We start from the raw sequence: 14955 nt of genomic DNA, 5'->3' as shown, positions 1-14955 counted from the left end.
TTCTTATTTACGTTTGGCTTATATATTCCCGTATTTAATTTGCCAATAGCCAAGCGTTATATATATAGCTAGAAGAAAAACTAAGTATGCATACAATAACGCGCAGCAATTCTCGCTGAGAGGAAAGCTGAGTTCATAGTGCCATCTGCCCCTTCTTTTATTTAGAATACTATGAAGGCCTTCCGTCTCGATTTCGTTTGTTTTTTTTTTTAATCGCATTGAATAACATATCCTATAATGGCTATATTAGAAGGCTTTTTTTTTCTACAGCAAAAATACTAACAGCGACGTCGAGATCTAAAACCTAGAACTGATACACCGGACGTAAAATACGACTTGCGATAACGCTACTAAAGGAAACCGAAATAGCACTTTCGTGCTTGTCTCCACTTCAGTGTATCACATGAACAAAAAATTTAAGCGCGGCATTTATCAGAGTATCTTTAGATGGGCTTTTTGTTCTGGGTTTGCCGATCTAACAAGCTATAACCTAATACTGAATATGCCAATATTCCTACTACTTACATGTTTTTTTTAAGCATACGGACCTGCTCTTTAAGACGTTCTCGTCCGAATCATAGCTGTAATTGGCGTGGTACTGTACGTGATGTCCCCTACCTAACTGGTAGGCGTACATGTTGACTCCTCGTTCTTCGATCACGATGCCAGACCCCACAATCATTCGACCTAGAACAAAAATGGATAGGTATAAATGACAGTTGACTTATGGACAGCCGACGCAGCCTATATGGCTCGGTACCTACGACAGACAGATACGGATACAATAACGTACATTTGAGTAATATAGGACCTCATCTAGGCACGAATTTATTCCCACACTCAGGATGATCATAAATGTGTGTATTTATATAGAATTTGCATGTTCACGGCTTTGCCACTAACTATATATTCCTTCTAACTATATACTTACTAACTATATATAGTCTTCTGAACGTTCTTTTGTCTTGTATTTTGAGAAAATTTGTAGGATATGAAAATTACACATTGGCGAATATAACCGTCCCCATGCGAGCCACGCGGTGTTACTGCATTTATTTGGGAATGCAGAATACTGAGTGGAAGCGAAACACTTTTACAAATATATAAATATGATATTTAGGGTAACGTTCCTTCGTAGTCAAGGGATCACTCTGGGCAAGTTTTTTATTCTAATTATACACGCCAGCGATCGCAAAAATCCGTACATACAGCCTAAATAGTAGTCTACGTGATTAGAGCATAACGTTTATTTGAATCGCACATAAAACCTCGATGCTTTGAGTACTACGTCCGGCGTCGCCGGTAGGTGGCTGGCTCCTAGTACGAAATAAACCATGTGTTTATATCCGGATTCGAACCTAGATCACCCTGTTCTAGTCTACAACTGTGTAACCTATCATTGCGAGATTGGGCCTTAAGTGAATATTTATTAGTACGCGTTAAATAAATATAAAGCATTGCATTACTGGACTAGACCTAGCCTCTGGTTGAAGAAGTTCAGAGATCTGTTGCTTAAAATACCGCCAATGACGCATACCACTCAACCTGCATGAACAAAAAAAGTCGATTTATTGGTAATAATTGTACACACGGAAGACTTGTACCCTAACACATGCTAAATACGAATGACTATTACAATACCTATCTACGACTGCTTGACGATCGTGACTTCAAGCATGGTTATTCTATGCCAGCTCATGCTTCAATCTTTATATGTCTTCTATGTAGATTCACTTCTCTTTAGTACGCTGAGCTAGAGCTATTCCTAATCAGTAGTCGTTTTGATCTTGTCTGCTTAGTTCTTCTTTCATTAGGAGACGCAGACGAGGTGCTGCAACGTACGACCCATAACGATAACACATTTAATCACGGTCAGAACACTTACCGCTGGCAAAATTTCCCTTTCTACCAACCAGTTAGGTCAACTCTGCCCAGGACCTAGTCCGTAGTCTAACACGTTTGTGTAGCTGACGGCTGGGGTCCGTCAGACTGTCGTGCAATCATAAACGAAGGAGGAGAATTTATGATCGATTATTTAACAGCCATCCAAGGAGATGTGGGACACATCAGATGTTTGCAATTGCTACCGTTTCGCACAGCCCAACGATCCGGCTGCTCTGCGAAGCTAACGGAGACGAAATTGGGTGAAAGAGAGCTATATCAATGTAAAATGCATCAAGATGTTATTGCTGCTTGACCACAGTTACGTGCCAGTGCTTGTTCTCTTTCAGCCCACTATTTCAAGACGCCAGGCGACAGGTCGACGCTACAGTCACCCCGAGCACAACGTAGCTTGTAAAGCCAACTTAACAGGTCTGCGAACTGGGAAGAACCAACACCCAGTGAGGCCGGCCGACCGGCCCACTGGCCGGAGGCTTAATCGGTTAAAAAGTAAGGGTGGCTCATTGACTAGCACTCAATGTTAGCATCACGGCGTGGGACAGATTCGACGCAGATAGCGTAGGAAAACGGCGGAATATGGCGCGTGTATGTCGGGAAAAGAATAAAAGAAAGACACCTATATGAATGAGTTGTCTTAGGTGATTCGAGCAGGACAAATTGACGAATAAGCAACCGGTTCGATTTAATCGAAGGTAACAACCTGTCACATCATAAGCCGCGTTACTTCCCTTCGCTGCAAGAAAGAGATTTCTACATTGAAAAAAATCGTGCTTCGTGGTTTGGAGGAAGTACAGAACTGAGTACATCCGTCAGTGAAGTAACACAGCAGAGCGTTCTAATTAAGCTTCGTTGTTGATGAAGTAACTTTGACGCTTCAACTGAAGTTAAACCGAGTAGCAGGGTGTAGTTAGGCCGTTTGTGTGCTTTGCGATGAAGGTTGTTTTAGTATATCCGTTTAGATCTCTTGAGAAAGGAGCATTTTGCACTGCTCTATGAAGCTTTAACTTTGTTAATTCCAAATCCAAGCTATGTCAGTCTTAAGATTTTGGAAAGAGTGGTTTGTAGTAATTGCAGTTTGTTTTTTTCGAAAAGTGATGAACATAGTCATATATTAGGGTAGAAAACGTCTACACCCTATGAGGCTTAGAATCTTTTCTGTCACTTCACGACACCAAACATAGACTGTTGATAGATATGTAAACAATTAAAGATTTGTTATCCCGTAGCTACGAGGAGCTTCAACTGCAATTTATGGGGTGCATCATTTGGATATGGAGCTTAATTAAAAGCGAACTTATTATTCCTGCGGTGATACGTTTAATAAAACGTGCGAAGATTCATTTATTTATTTCAGCGGTTATTTCAGCTTACCATGTCTTTTAATACTGTCTAGGGATTGCGGTCTGTGTAAATATTTAGTGCAAGAGCATATACAACGAGTATACTCCCGCCCTATTGAGATACTATAATGTACATATTATACATTTATATATTTATACGAACAAGGCTCTTTTTTCTCGATTGGTTTGCCTGTGAACGATAGAATGGCACGGAGTGGAGGCGGGAGCTGAGCGGCTTCTACGGTGCATGTATGTTTGTTGGCGCTAGGCTCACAGGAAAATGTCCCGTCGGGAAAAAGAACCGCCATTAGGGATCGGAGACCAGCCGTTCGAAGGGAGTTACTCTGGTGGGTGACATAGAAAAGAAACGCTCAGAACTAAAACTGGCCCCGGCCTTGACTCCCTTTAAAGGTATTATAATGGGCTGCTGTTATTAATATTATTCTTAAGACGAATTTACCTGTGTATCGCCATCTGTCGGAAGTAACGTTTCTTAAATCCTATCGAGTGAAATCGAAATTTAGCAGAAACAGAAAAATAAAACCGGACTCATTTCAGTCATGTTTTCTCCTTCTTGCTTTCGTACTCTTGTTTAGTATGTAAAGCTCTTTTTGGTTCCTGTCTTCATTTCATGTTGACAGATAGGCTGTCGATAGAAAGCAAGAAGGGTCGACGGGGAAACAAAGCCATATTTAGTGAACGGTACGTGCACAGCGCTTTAGTCTTCATTTTCATTGCAATTTAATACTCAGCAGGCGCCATTTTCGAATCTATATGAAAGTTTCTCAAACTTAAAAACACATAAGGCGTGTGCATTGTCTGGTGCAAAGTAGGATCCTGCTATTTTTGTAGTACTTCACAAGCGGAGACTGACTCACCATCATTGGAGTCGACGAGATTGGCACTGATGAGGGCCCCGTAAACGACACGTAAGCTGGGTTGATCGTCGTGACTGTCACGGTCCTTTGGGTGTAGGTGCTTAGATACGGACTTCTGGAAGAAGCGGGCCAAAAAATCCGCCGTGCGTTGCGCTATTCCTTCAGCTCGTTCAAATATCTGGTACCTGCAGGGTGGAAAAAGGTCCGCAAGGTAAATTGGAATGTAGAAAAACGCACGTAGAAGAAGCAAGTGGAAGAGACAGAGCATTAGGATACGTACGTGCCGGGCAGAAGTATGTTACATATAGTAGGAATGGTAAGCGAGAACCCATTCTACGAGTCCCTATATCTAGGACAAAGAGGGACGCTGTAGATACAATGACACTGTGTACGTTCTAGTCGTATTACCGTACTAGTCATATCATAGCTGGGGATTCGTCAATGCTTGTGTCGCTGTACGATATATATCGTTCGTTATGCTGGGCTACGTGGCTAGAAACCAAATTATTTTTTGTCTCCCGATACAATCTACGAACACAACCTCCATAATTAATCAGCTACTACATGTGCTCTTGCTTTCCTGTGTATACTTACAACAAAAGAAAAACTCTATTATAATTTAATGAAATGTTTAGAACTATCAAACAGCGACGACTAACGTTGCTGCTTACGGTGCCAATAAAATTGTGCTACTCACACAGAAACTGTGAAAGATAAATAAATGTCATTTGTTCTTCAAGCTAGCACCGTATGTTCCGCGCAAAATCCATTCGACTGCAGAAAGCGGAGTCTGTTTCAGGTCCAAGTTCCAACAACCGTCAGGCATCTTTGCATCGTTTAGATTGATCGAGATTGCGAGCGATAGTAGCGTAACTCTAACATGGACCAATGCAGTTATACGTGGTTGACTCAAACGAAACGAGTTCGGCCCACGCAAGAGAAAGAAATGACCCGACCGAGCAAGCATCGAATCTGGCTGGTTAAAAGCAAAAGAACGGACCATTGCTGCTGCTGTTGGCCGAGAAAATCGGCAGAACATGTAAAAGCTGCTGCGCTCTGTCCACTGCCGCATTGGAACTACAGTAGAACAGCAAGCAGAAGAAAATTGAGACGCATTGGGGATACAAAGACAGGAATCCCATGGAACAAGATGAAATCGAAAAAGGAACGGGAAAGGGAAAAAGTGGTGAAAAAAGCTTCAGAAAGAAGGTCGGAAAGAAGACTGAGCGAAAGTTGGAAGAAAATGGAGAAGGTGCCAGAACAGAGGGATCCAGGAAAGCGAGTCCGGAAGGGCTACTCGGGAGAATATACCGACTCTGAATGAGGAGAAGAAGTAAAATTTCAGTTCGTTCGTTCGATGCCGCGTTCACACGGGAATAGCACAATTTCGAATAACCTGCATTCCTCTAGGTTGTCCATGGGATCCACCATGCTGAGCCGGTTTAGCTCAATGGTCAGTAGGTCGACTGTGTCCTGTTTTTTTGCGCTGTTCGACGAAGTAACGGAGCCAAAGAAAGACGAGGACATGATGGTCATAACTGCGACAGAAGGGAACTGCTTTCTAATGGAGTCGTTACAACCTACCCTATGACGTGCCATTCATTCTAACAGCTTTATTCTTTTCTTATGTTTCTCTCGCTTTCCCTAGGCCGGCTAGACTGCGCTGGTTACCTTAGGGTGCAAGTGCGTGACGAACAGATAAAAACTATCGATGGTCGTCGTCCTATCAAGTTAAGGTAACGTCAACGCCGAAGTGACGTCGGCGGGGCGTCATAACGGTGTGTTGATAGAGTCGAGACACGCAGTTTTAGCCACAATCACCTGGTTTGGTACCAGCAATAGAAACCGCGGCAATAGAGGCTGCTTCTACTGTCGCCATTGGAATGACCAAAGTCAAAGGAGGGGGCATCCGTAGCGGCAAACGCTTGTGCGGCAGTCTCGTAAGTGAGCAGAACATCGAAGGAGGCACTGTTCAGCTCTAATGTAATTATATCTCTACAGCTAGCAGTAGTAGTGGTAGTAGTAGTAGTAGTAGTAGTAGTAGTAGTAGTAATAGTAGTAGTAGTAGTGGTAGTAGTAGTAGTGGTAGTAGCAGTAGTAGTAGTAGCAGTAGTGGTAGTAGTAGTAGTAGTAGTAGTAGTAGTAGTAGTAGTAGCAGTAGTGGTAGTAATAGTAGTAGTAGTAGCAGTAGTAGTAGTGGTGGTACCACTAGTCGTAATGCTCATGTGCTTTGTCGCCTGCAACATGGGCAGACATGCGATCTACCAAAAGTGGGACATACAGAGGTACCATCGTCGGTCTCGGCTGCATGGCTCAAGTGGCGACTTTGGTTAGCGGTTCTGGTCACAGCGACGACGGCAAGTGGCAGTTGACGGCTATAAGCGGGCTGAGGTAGACCAACATGCGGAAGTTGTTCAGGCGTAGTGGCATAGGTTTTTCCTGTCCAATAAAGGGCAGCGGTTGGAGCCAGTTAGAAGGGCCAACGGCAGCAGCAGCAGCATTCACTAAGGCGTAAGAGAAAAACTTAGTAAGCTAGCGGACAGCGAACCATACGGGAAAGTAAACTTGGGCGATTTGGAGCTTGTGGCGTATTGTAGGATATCGCAGAGGGTCTAAAAGGCCAGGAAAGGTAGGAAAATAGGATGGATGGAAAGAAAGGAATTGGTGAAAATGTTGCTGTTGCGCATGGCCTATCTCTATTTGCGGCGACGGCTGTGCACCTGCCACCTTTGCTGTTGCTGTTATCGCGGTCGCCATCAACATCAACATAGTTTGCTTCGGTCCCTGCTGTTCATGCAAAACCCTCAAACTGATCAGCGGTGCGGCCAGCTCCGTGACGCGGGTAGCGACCAAGGCAACAAAACAGAGCAACACGGTAACAACAGACATATCAGAAGCAGTACGAAGAAAACACAGAAAAAAACAACCACATATGTAACTCAACATGAGGGAAGATTTTGCAACGAGACAAGACTCACTCAAGAAAGGGAAAGAATATTTGAAGGAGAGTTCCGACCCTAAAGAACTTTATCCACATTTCTGCGAAGGCAGCAGCAGTGGTGGTTGTCTGGATGGATTGTAGAACGTAGTGGATGTGCAAAGTTGAAACGACAGAAAAAATACAAGACAAGAAGAAGTCTTCAAAGTTCAACGCAGTAGGGCGCGCCAACTTCGAAATTAAGGTGCGTTTACATACAGCATAGACGTGCGTGGCGAAAAAAAAAAACAAAACGTGGGCCTGCTATTTTTAGCGAAAAGGCAGCAGAAAGAAAAGCTGAACGATAAAGCCTCCGTTGCACTTGTGCCAAAGCAAAGGGTGGAGTGCAATAAGATTCTAGCCGGAGCTATACAGAATTTTACGGTGAGAGAAGAGATAAAGTACGGAAAACATTGAAAAACTGAACCAATCGGGCAAAGTCTAGTAGATGCATTTGTGACCAAAAAAGAAACGCTGCATACACAAACAAAAAAGGTTCCATTTCCGGACAAAGCAAATGATAAGAGAAAATACCTATCGAAAGGTTTTTCGGGCGGAAAATCACAAAGAAAAACTATTACTAAAAGGGAAATATTTGTTTTCTAACTAAACGGAAAGGATTCATTTTCTGACACCGCTATTATAGCGTCGGAGCTGCTCTAAATTCAAATGAAAGAAGTATAAGGCGTGGGGAAAGAACGCGTACTCTTCGATTCTCGTTTGATTCCCGATAACTTCGATTTGTTGCTATGAAGCATTTTTCTGCTTGTCTCATTGAATCAAACGTCTGCTCAGTCTTCAAGGATCTACGTATTCCTATTTTCTGGTGGAATTGCCCGTCGTATATAAGTGTGACCAAATAGTATTATTATTGTTGTTATTATAAACTTGTAGTAGAAACTAACTTCGAGTTGACGATGTGGCCCGCGTGATCCCTTTCGAGTGTAAGTTTAATACCAAATGGCGTGAGATTGGCCCGATGGCACGACTCCTGCTTCCGGTTCCATTTGTCGTGCGCTTCTTCGATGTATTGCAGAGCCGCCGAGGTATTCTGTCGCTGATTCAAGAACCGGACTACCTGGAGTGTTGCACACGTACACAGGTCAAAGAAAATTTAGCTTCAATTTAGTGAACATTTATATAGTATTTTAAGTATAATTACTTGCAACAAGTGAGAATGACAGATGTCCCCTTTCTACTGTCACCTTGCTTATCGAGTGTCGTCCGTTGTCTGATTGCAGTTTTCATTAATTAAATATAAACAGCATTTCTTAGAAACTGTGCAGTCTGTAAGAGCACTATTCAAAAACTGGAAATCTGCTCATGTTTACTTAGTATCAAACACAACTATCGCTAAATAAATTATTTGCAGACTGTACATCATTGAGCGTCGTGAAGATTCAAAGCAGGAAAACACTATTCGTTACGGGGTGACGTCGTTGAGAACTTTAACAATTCGATCAGTAACTTCCAGTTAACCGGTACATGAACTAAGATTGAGCTGCGTTTTTAATGCGAAGTCTACGTATAGAGCAGCACAAAATGATAAAAGCGGCGTAACAGACGTAACGTTCGCTACAGCAATCCAATACAATGACGGTAATCCCGCATGATCTCACAAGTTCCTGCAGCCCGTTGTTTTCACTCCTATTTCCTCTAATAGCAGGTGTTCAGGAAAAATCAAAATGCTTTAGCGAACGTAACACTGGACCCGCCAGTATGTACTGACTAAATCGAGTTACACCAACGGTAGGAAGCATTGTCATTAACAGTAATAAACAAGACAGTGCAGCATCACCATATAGTTCTATTTACCCATCTAAGACCTACCTCGTTCGAGTAGAAGGAACGCTGTTGCTGCCGAGTAAGCAAATGTCTCTGCGCTATAGTGGGTAACAACAACTCTCGGTTCTGCTGCTCTCTGTCTTCCACCGGCGACTCGTGTTCGACGACGACCGTCGTCGCCGAGGATAGTGTCACAGCAGTGTTGCACAAGGTGATGCAAATTAAAAGGAACAGAACGAGGTCGGTCCGCGGCAGCCACCGCGCCGGCGACCACCGGCACCGTGGATGTTTCACGTGACGACCTTCGCCTTCGGCCCCATCCGTGCCAAGGTCATAGCCGCCGTCACGTCGAAGCAGCTTCACTATCGGCATCTCTGTAGGCACTGCCAGCGTGCCGGCCCTCACACTCTGCACAAGACCTGTTCCGTCGGAGCGACCAAAATCAGCCCAGTCAGAGCTGTTTCCACCATCAGCCTGACGATCATCACTATGATGATGACTATTATTATTATTATTGTTATTAACTATCAAATAACGACGTTTTTCGACGCCGCTGATGCTACAAAAGTTTCTTCGTCTTGTCTCGCATCGTTGGCGTACGGAGCAAGCCCCAGCGGGGGTAGCCAGCGTTGGCACTCTCATTGTTGACGTCACCTTCAACAATGGGCGATCGTGCTGTCGCCGTCGTCGACTGCGGGGGCAGCGTCGCTTTCGTTCTCTTAGTGCTAACTGTGCTTGCAGTCGATGTCTCTTCTGCCCAACGCTATCACCATTATTCCTGTTATAATCGATGGACAGGGGCAGATTCTCACTGCCGTTAACAGAACTATTCATGTTATCGCCGATGGTTTGCGTATACGCGCGATGAGCTTGACCATTATCAAGCCTTCGGTCCCTCACGGTCGAGTTAACTTCTCTGTACGTTGTCTCATCATCAATGTCTATGTCAGTCTTAGGAGTTGAATTATCACCATTCGGAATGGCATAAGCGGTTGCCACTTCATCATCATCATCATCATCGAAGTCGTCGTCAAGATATTGATCATTCTGTACGTCTGTAAGCCATCCCTTGTCCCCGTAACCATTGCGAGGTACCGTCGGCCGACCTGCACTTTGGCTGCACCTGGGCGCCGCTGCATCCGTCGTCACCTTAACGCCCCCCGCCAAAACATATCTCCGGGTCGTTCTACGTCGTTGCGAAGCCCCACACAACTGAGCGAATAACGAGGTTTTTGGCTGTTCGTAAAACTGCGAGCCAAGTGCTAATCCATTGCTTCGACGGCAGCCGTTACTGCGGTCGCTATAGTTGTATTTGTAATAATGGTTTTGTTGTTTACGGTCGTTGAAAGCGGCTGGACTGAACGTCGAACTGTTTTGTGTGCCGACCAGATCGCTGGCCGCTAGCGCGTTGTTTGCTAAGCCGTAGGCGTACTTTGTCATAGTGCATAGTTGTTGCGCTAGCTTAGTTAAGTTTGCCGTTTTTATTGTTGCCACGCGACGCTTTACGTCGTCGTTGTCGTTCCATGCAAACTCCGACGCCTCTTTCTGGTAGGCCGATAAACGATGGCAATTCTCAGCTGCGTAATTTGGTCGAGAAGTTAGCAACAGCTGCTTCGATCTTGTTACCTCGTCTATTGCTGCAATGTTTCTAGTGGCTTCATCCTCCGTTTTCGCTCTAGAAACGACGACAGTTTGAACATCGTGATTAGGTCATCAATTAGTAGTCGAATTTACCAGCGATCAACGTGGCTGATAAGGCCTATTAGTGGTAACGTGTTTGCCATCTACCTTTAGCTAATATTGATTTAAGACATGTAACAGAATGACTATTATAGCGATGTATTCTTTATTCTCTAAGTTTGAATGCTACAGATAGCATTAGCGCGATCCTACACTATCGCGAATAATCTATTTAAGGTTTGATTACTTTTAAGTGTATGAAGTTTAAGTCATCCCTTAGTAGTAAAAGCTTGAAACTGACGACGAGGTACATCACTTGGCCATCACTCGTGTGCCGTCTTAGGTGCGAGGTCCTAACTCTGCCACGTCAACTGTTAGCCAACAATTTTCAATAACAAGATGGAGACCGCCAAGAGATCATACAGGATCGTCCGACAGTCACTCTTGATGACGCAATACACACACCAATAGATTTATTAGGGAAGTGACCATTATTAAATACATTATGTAATCCGTCATCGTTAGACGCTCTGATTTCTGCTACCCAGTCTCACTCGTAAACAGCGAAAAAGCGTTACTTAATATTACCTAAAAATAGCTAAGAAGATCTGCCCCAACTTTCTTACATATCGGAACTTCCCAATGTCGCCCTACACTTGGGAATTACTATGTATTCAAATCCTATGAGTATCTGATACCAAATAACGTGAGATGCAGTAAACTGCAGGTAATCCGATCGGCCAAATGAATCGTATTAGGTCCCGAAACCTCATACGTTTTGTGCGTGTCGAAAAAAGAGTCTAGAAATAATACGTCTCCGCAATATCTTCTATTCCAGAATCAATAATTCCTTTACCCCCAACGCTATTGACACTGCACCCAATAGAAGAAAATCAATCGAAACAGCAGTTTGCTGTGCAGCTATCTCGCTATTGTATTCCTTCGAACGCTAACGACCAATGATTTTGCTTAGAAAAATTAGGTAACGGCTACACAATTTCTCCCAAATGCTCAGATTAATTTCGTAGTTGTTAAATACACGTGTATATCTATCGTTAGAGCAGCTCGAATCACTTTTTATTTTGAGAGGCCTTGGCCAAGCCTATTTACTGGCCCCTAGACAGGGGGCACTCGCCTATATCTCTATTGTAACAGAAGGTAGCTAGTGTTTGAGCTGCGAAAACCACTATTCGAGCCAATGAAACCAGTATCTACCACACTTTGACTCATTTACTCAAATGTGTGTACATGAATAACCCAGTTTATATTCGACGCAATTTCTACCCACGCAAAAAAGATCTGTCTCTAACAAGAGCGTTCTCTATAGCATAAAATTAGCGGACCAAGGAACATTAAACGATACCTACTAGTATACTAGCATATTCGACATTAGTATGATTAAATATACACATCATGTATTATATCACACAATGAACCCTAGGCACGGCTAAATGCGTTGTGGACGCTTCAAAAACATAACCGCTGATCATCATCATCATCATTTCGAATATAATTTACGGCCATATCGTTGATCTACCGAGTCGTTTTATTTAAGTGCACCGATAATGCCAAGGTACCAGCGTGAATCAAGCTGAATAACTTACATGGGTAGCCCCCATATGAATGTCTGGGGGTATAGACAAGATTGATCTAGTTCCTCTTTTGGCTGCTGCCGTTGTGGCTGTTGTTGCCGTTCGAGATAACGGTGACCCTGGTGATGTCTTACCAACAGGATCCCGTCGTTGCTGCTGCCGTCGCCGTCTTCGTCGAGATATTCCACTCGGTTTCGTCCGCCGAGACTGTCGTTGCGTCTGCTGCTGTGTGCGCCGCTGCTTGTCGGCGCGCTGCAGGGCGACGCCGGCGCTGCATTGGCGGGCACCCACGGCCTGAGTCATCTGGTCTCCACCGGATGGCCGGTGGTGTGCACCGTTAGTTGTAGCAAACCGCCAATCTGATCTGTTCGGCAGGTGCCTTTTGCTAGTAGCTTTCTCTGTAAGCCGCACCCGCGCGACGTTACGACAATACCAACAGCGAGCGGATCTTGCATCTGCAATGGACATCGGCCAACAGCACGCCCCGAAAATAGCTGATTAGTTACATATGGGGAGGTAGGTTGGAAACATGCGGAGGAAACCGTAAAAAAAGTTGGGTCTGCGTCTAGCCCAGAAAAGACATCATGATTCCCCAGTGGCCTAGCAAATATGTTGCAAAAACGACATGTGGCAGAAATGCGTCTCCAACTAGTTGTATTTGTTAAGTGCTTGAAAATAATGAAGTTTATGAATAAAAAAAATACCTCATGAACACTTTGTCTTTAGCGAAGGTTTCGTTGTCAATGAACCAGCTCTGGCAAGGATAACATCGCATTTATTTAAATAGATATGTTTCATATAATTGTAGAAAGGATTTCTCTAACTAACCGTTAAAGATGTATTTCATTACATAGAGTTATAACGATTTTTTCGAAAGATCGCGAAATATGAGCCTATTTCAGATCTGCAAGTGACCTGAATTCAGACGACTCCTTCCTCCGACCAAAGATTATTTGAAGAAACTTTAATGATAATAAACGTTTTCGGTAACTAAGCCAATAGATTTAATATTTCATTATTTTCAATATCTAGAGTAAGATAGGTATCATACAGAAGGTAAGGCTAGCTGTGATAAAGGACTTCGAAGGCCCTGGCTTACGGAGCGTGAATCATTCGAACAATGTTAAGTTTGGCTTCAGCGCGTAAAATATTTGCCTCTACGAGTCTGGATCATTCAGGCAAAGTATATTATTCGTATGCAGATACGTAAAAGTGTAACGTAGAAGGCTCTATGAAATCGACGCTTTAAGGAAGTATTCACTTTCATCCATTTTGCATGCGTTACGTCCCTGAATTCGAGCAAACGATTTTACCGTCATAAAGACGGCCTACAAAAAATGCCATAAAATAAAATTATACGATGTCGTAGATCTTTCTAGATGGTCTTGGCGTTTAGCGTGTCTCGGCTCAATAAGTCCTACTGAGTAATGGTTCGAATTGACAATCGTTGCATTTGGTACTCAGTAGCATTGCTCGAACTCGACAGAATCCTTCTAAGTTTTAATTGTGTTTGCTAAGTTAAGCTAGACTTCGAAGGTGTAGTCGTACCTTATGTCGATCCTAGCTCTTCTAAATTACGTCTGCTGAAATCAGATACATGCTGTTTATACGAATATATCCATAGTATGGTCAAAAGTTCAATTTTAATATAGCCTTGGTCAACTAGGAGGCAGCTCGAGGTGCTTTGTACAATCCTCAAGAGTCGAGCGAGCTCCTTTTTTGCAAATGTGATTCTGATGTGCTAGCTGGATTTCTGAGTAGAAGGAAAATAAACATTTACCAAATAAAGGTTATAACTTACGTGAATAGTACATATAAGAAGTTCTTATAAACAGAAAATAAGAAGAGTTTGTCAAAATATACACTGTTGGTGGTGAGCCCAAGAGAAAAATTATTTTGTGGACCATTATTTGCGATGCTATATGGCGACTGAGGGCTTTAACAAACTTTATGAACGCTTTATGAACGTAGTTTCTATAAATTGTACCAGCTATTTTTCAACACTACTGCTACTACGTTTAACAGTTCTGCATTCTCGGCGTTTAACACCGTGTCGCAGTCTGTTCATGTCGCAATATTACACGGTTAAGACTGTAGAGGTTGCAGGTCGACAGCTCTGTTCAGGCCAATATGTGGCCCTTGAACAAAGAATGAAACCATGCAACGCTTGACGTTTCATAAATTACCATGTTGTCCAATCACGTCAATATCTGCATGAGCGCATAACTCCACTCAAGGGTTGAAGTTGATCCCGCATGTTGCAATCGCCTGTTGTCTACACGGATAGTGAAAGCCGACAGCGATAACGATACTTATAATAATACTGTTTGTCTATTTTTGTACAGCCCTCATCTTTGCATGGCATAGCAATACTCGATGCTATAGTACACCACTCTGATCTATAGGTAGAAACCATTTCGCAGCGTTTGACATTGGCAGTGGAATAATAACAGTGTTCAATAAGAAATACTGTGTTCCTATTGCTATTACGAACGCTGATAGAAGATGGAAGCTACCGATGCATTATCTAGTAGTGTGCATTGGCCAAACGTTCCCCTAGCAGAATGTTCGCCAAAAACCGAAAAAGTTACCCGTTAAGACGTCGTTTCTCTTACCTGCGAAAATATTGGACAAATTTTAATTCTAAGATATATACAACCACAAACAACCATCTTACCATTAATAAGGTTTGTCGTTAACCATTTGGAGTGATTTTGATTTATTGAATTTCAATTTGAAAGCGAGAAATACTGACTCAGAGATTGGGTCGGTGTTCTCCGGTTCGGACGGGCCGACAAAAC

The 14955-nt window shown here is 43.2% G+C and overlaps 1 protein-coding gene across 1 annotated transcript in view; it reads right to left on the bottom strand.

Moving 5' to 3' along the window:
• LOC111263784 (uncharacterized) overlaps nt 1–10322 on the bottom strand; it is a 34944-nt gene extending 24622 nt beyond the window's left edge. Inside the window, exons 1-4 of the mRNA XM_022839169.2 lie at nt 8928–10322; nt 8003–8175; nt 4121–4305; nt 549–687 (exon numbers count right to left, since the gene is read on the bottom strand). Coding sequence (XP_022694904.1) covers nt 549–687; nt 4121–4305; nt 8003–8175; nt 8928–10322 — 1892 coding nt within the window. The remainder of the gene's footprint in view (nt 1–548; nt 688–4120; nt 4306–8002; nt 8176–8927) is intronic.
• Nucleotides 10323–14955: the final 4633 nt, after the last annotated feature.

Source organism: Varroa jacobsoni, unplaced genomic scaffold (genome assembly GCF_002532875.2).
Source record: "Varroa jacobsoni isolate VJ856 unplaced genomic scaffold, vjacob_1.0 scaffold_790, whole genome shotgun sequence".
Lineage (NCBI taxonomy): Eukaryota > Metazoa > Arthropoda > Arachnida > Mesostigmata > Varroidae > Varroa > Varroa jacobsoni.
The sequence above is the reverse complement of the archived record's forward strand: the minus strand, read 5'-3'. Positions and strand labels throughout refer to the sequence as shown.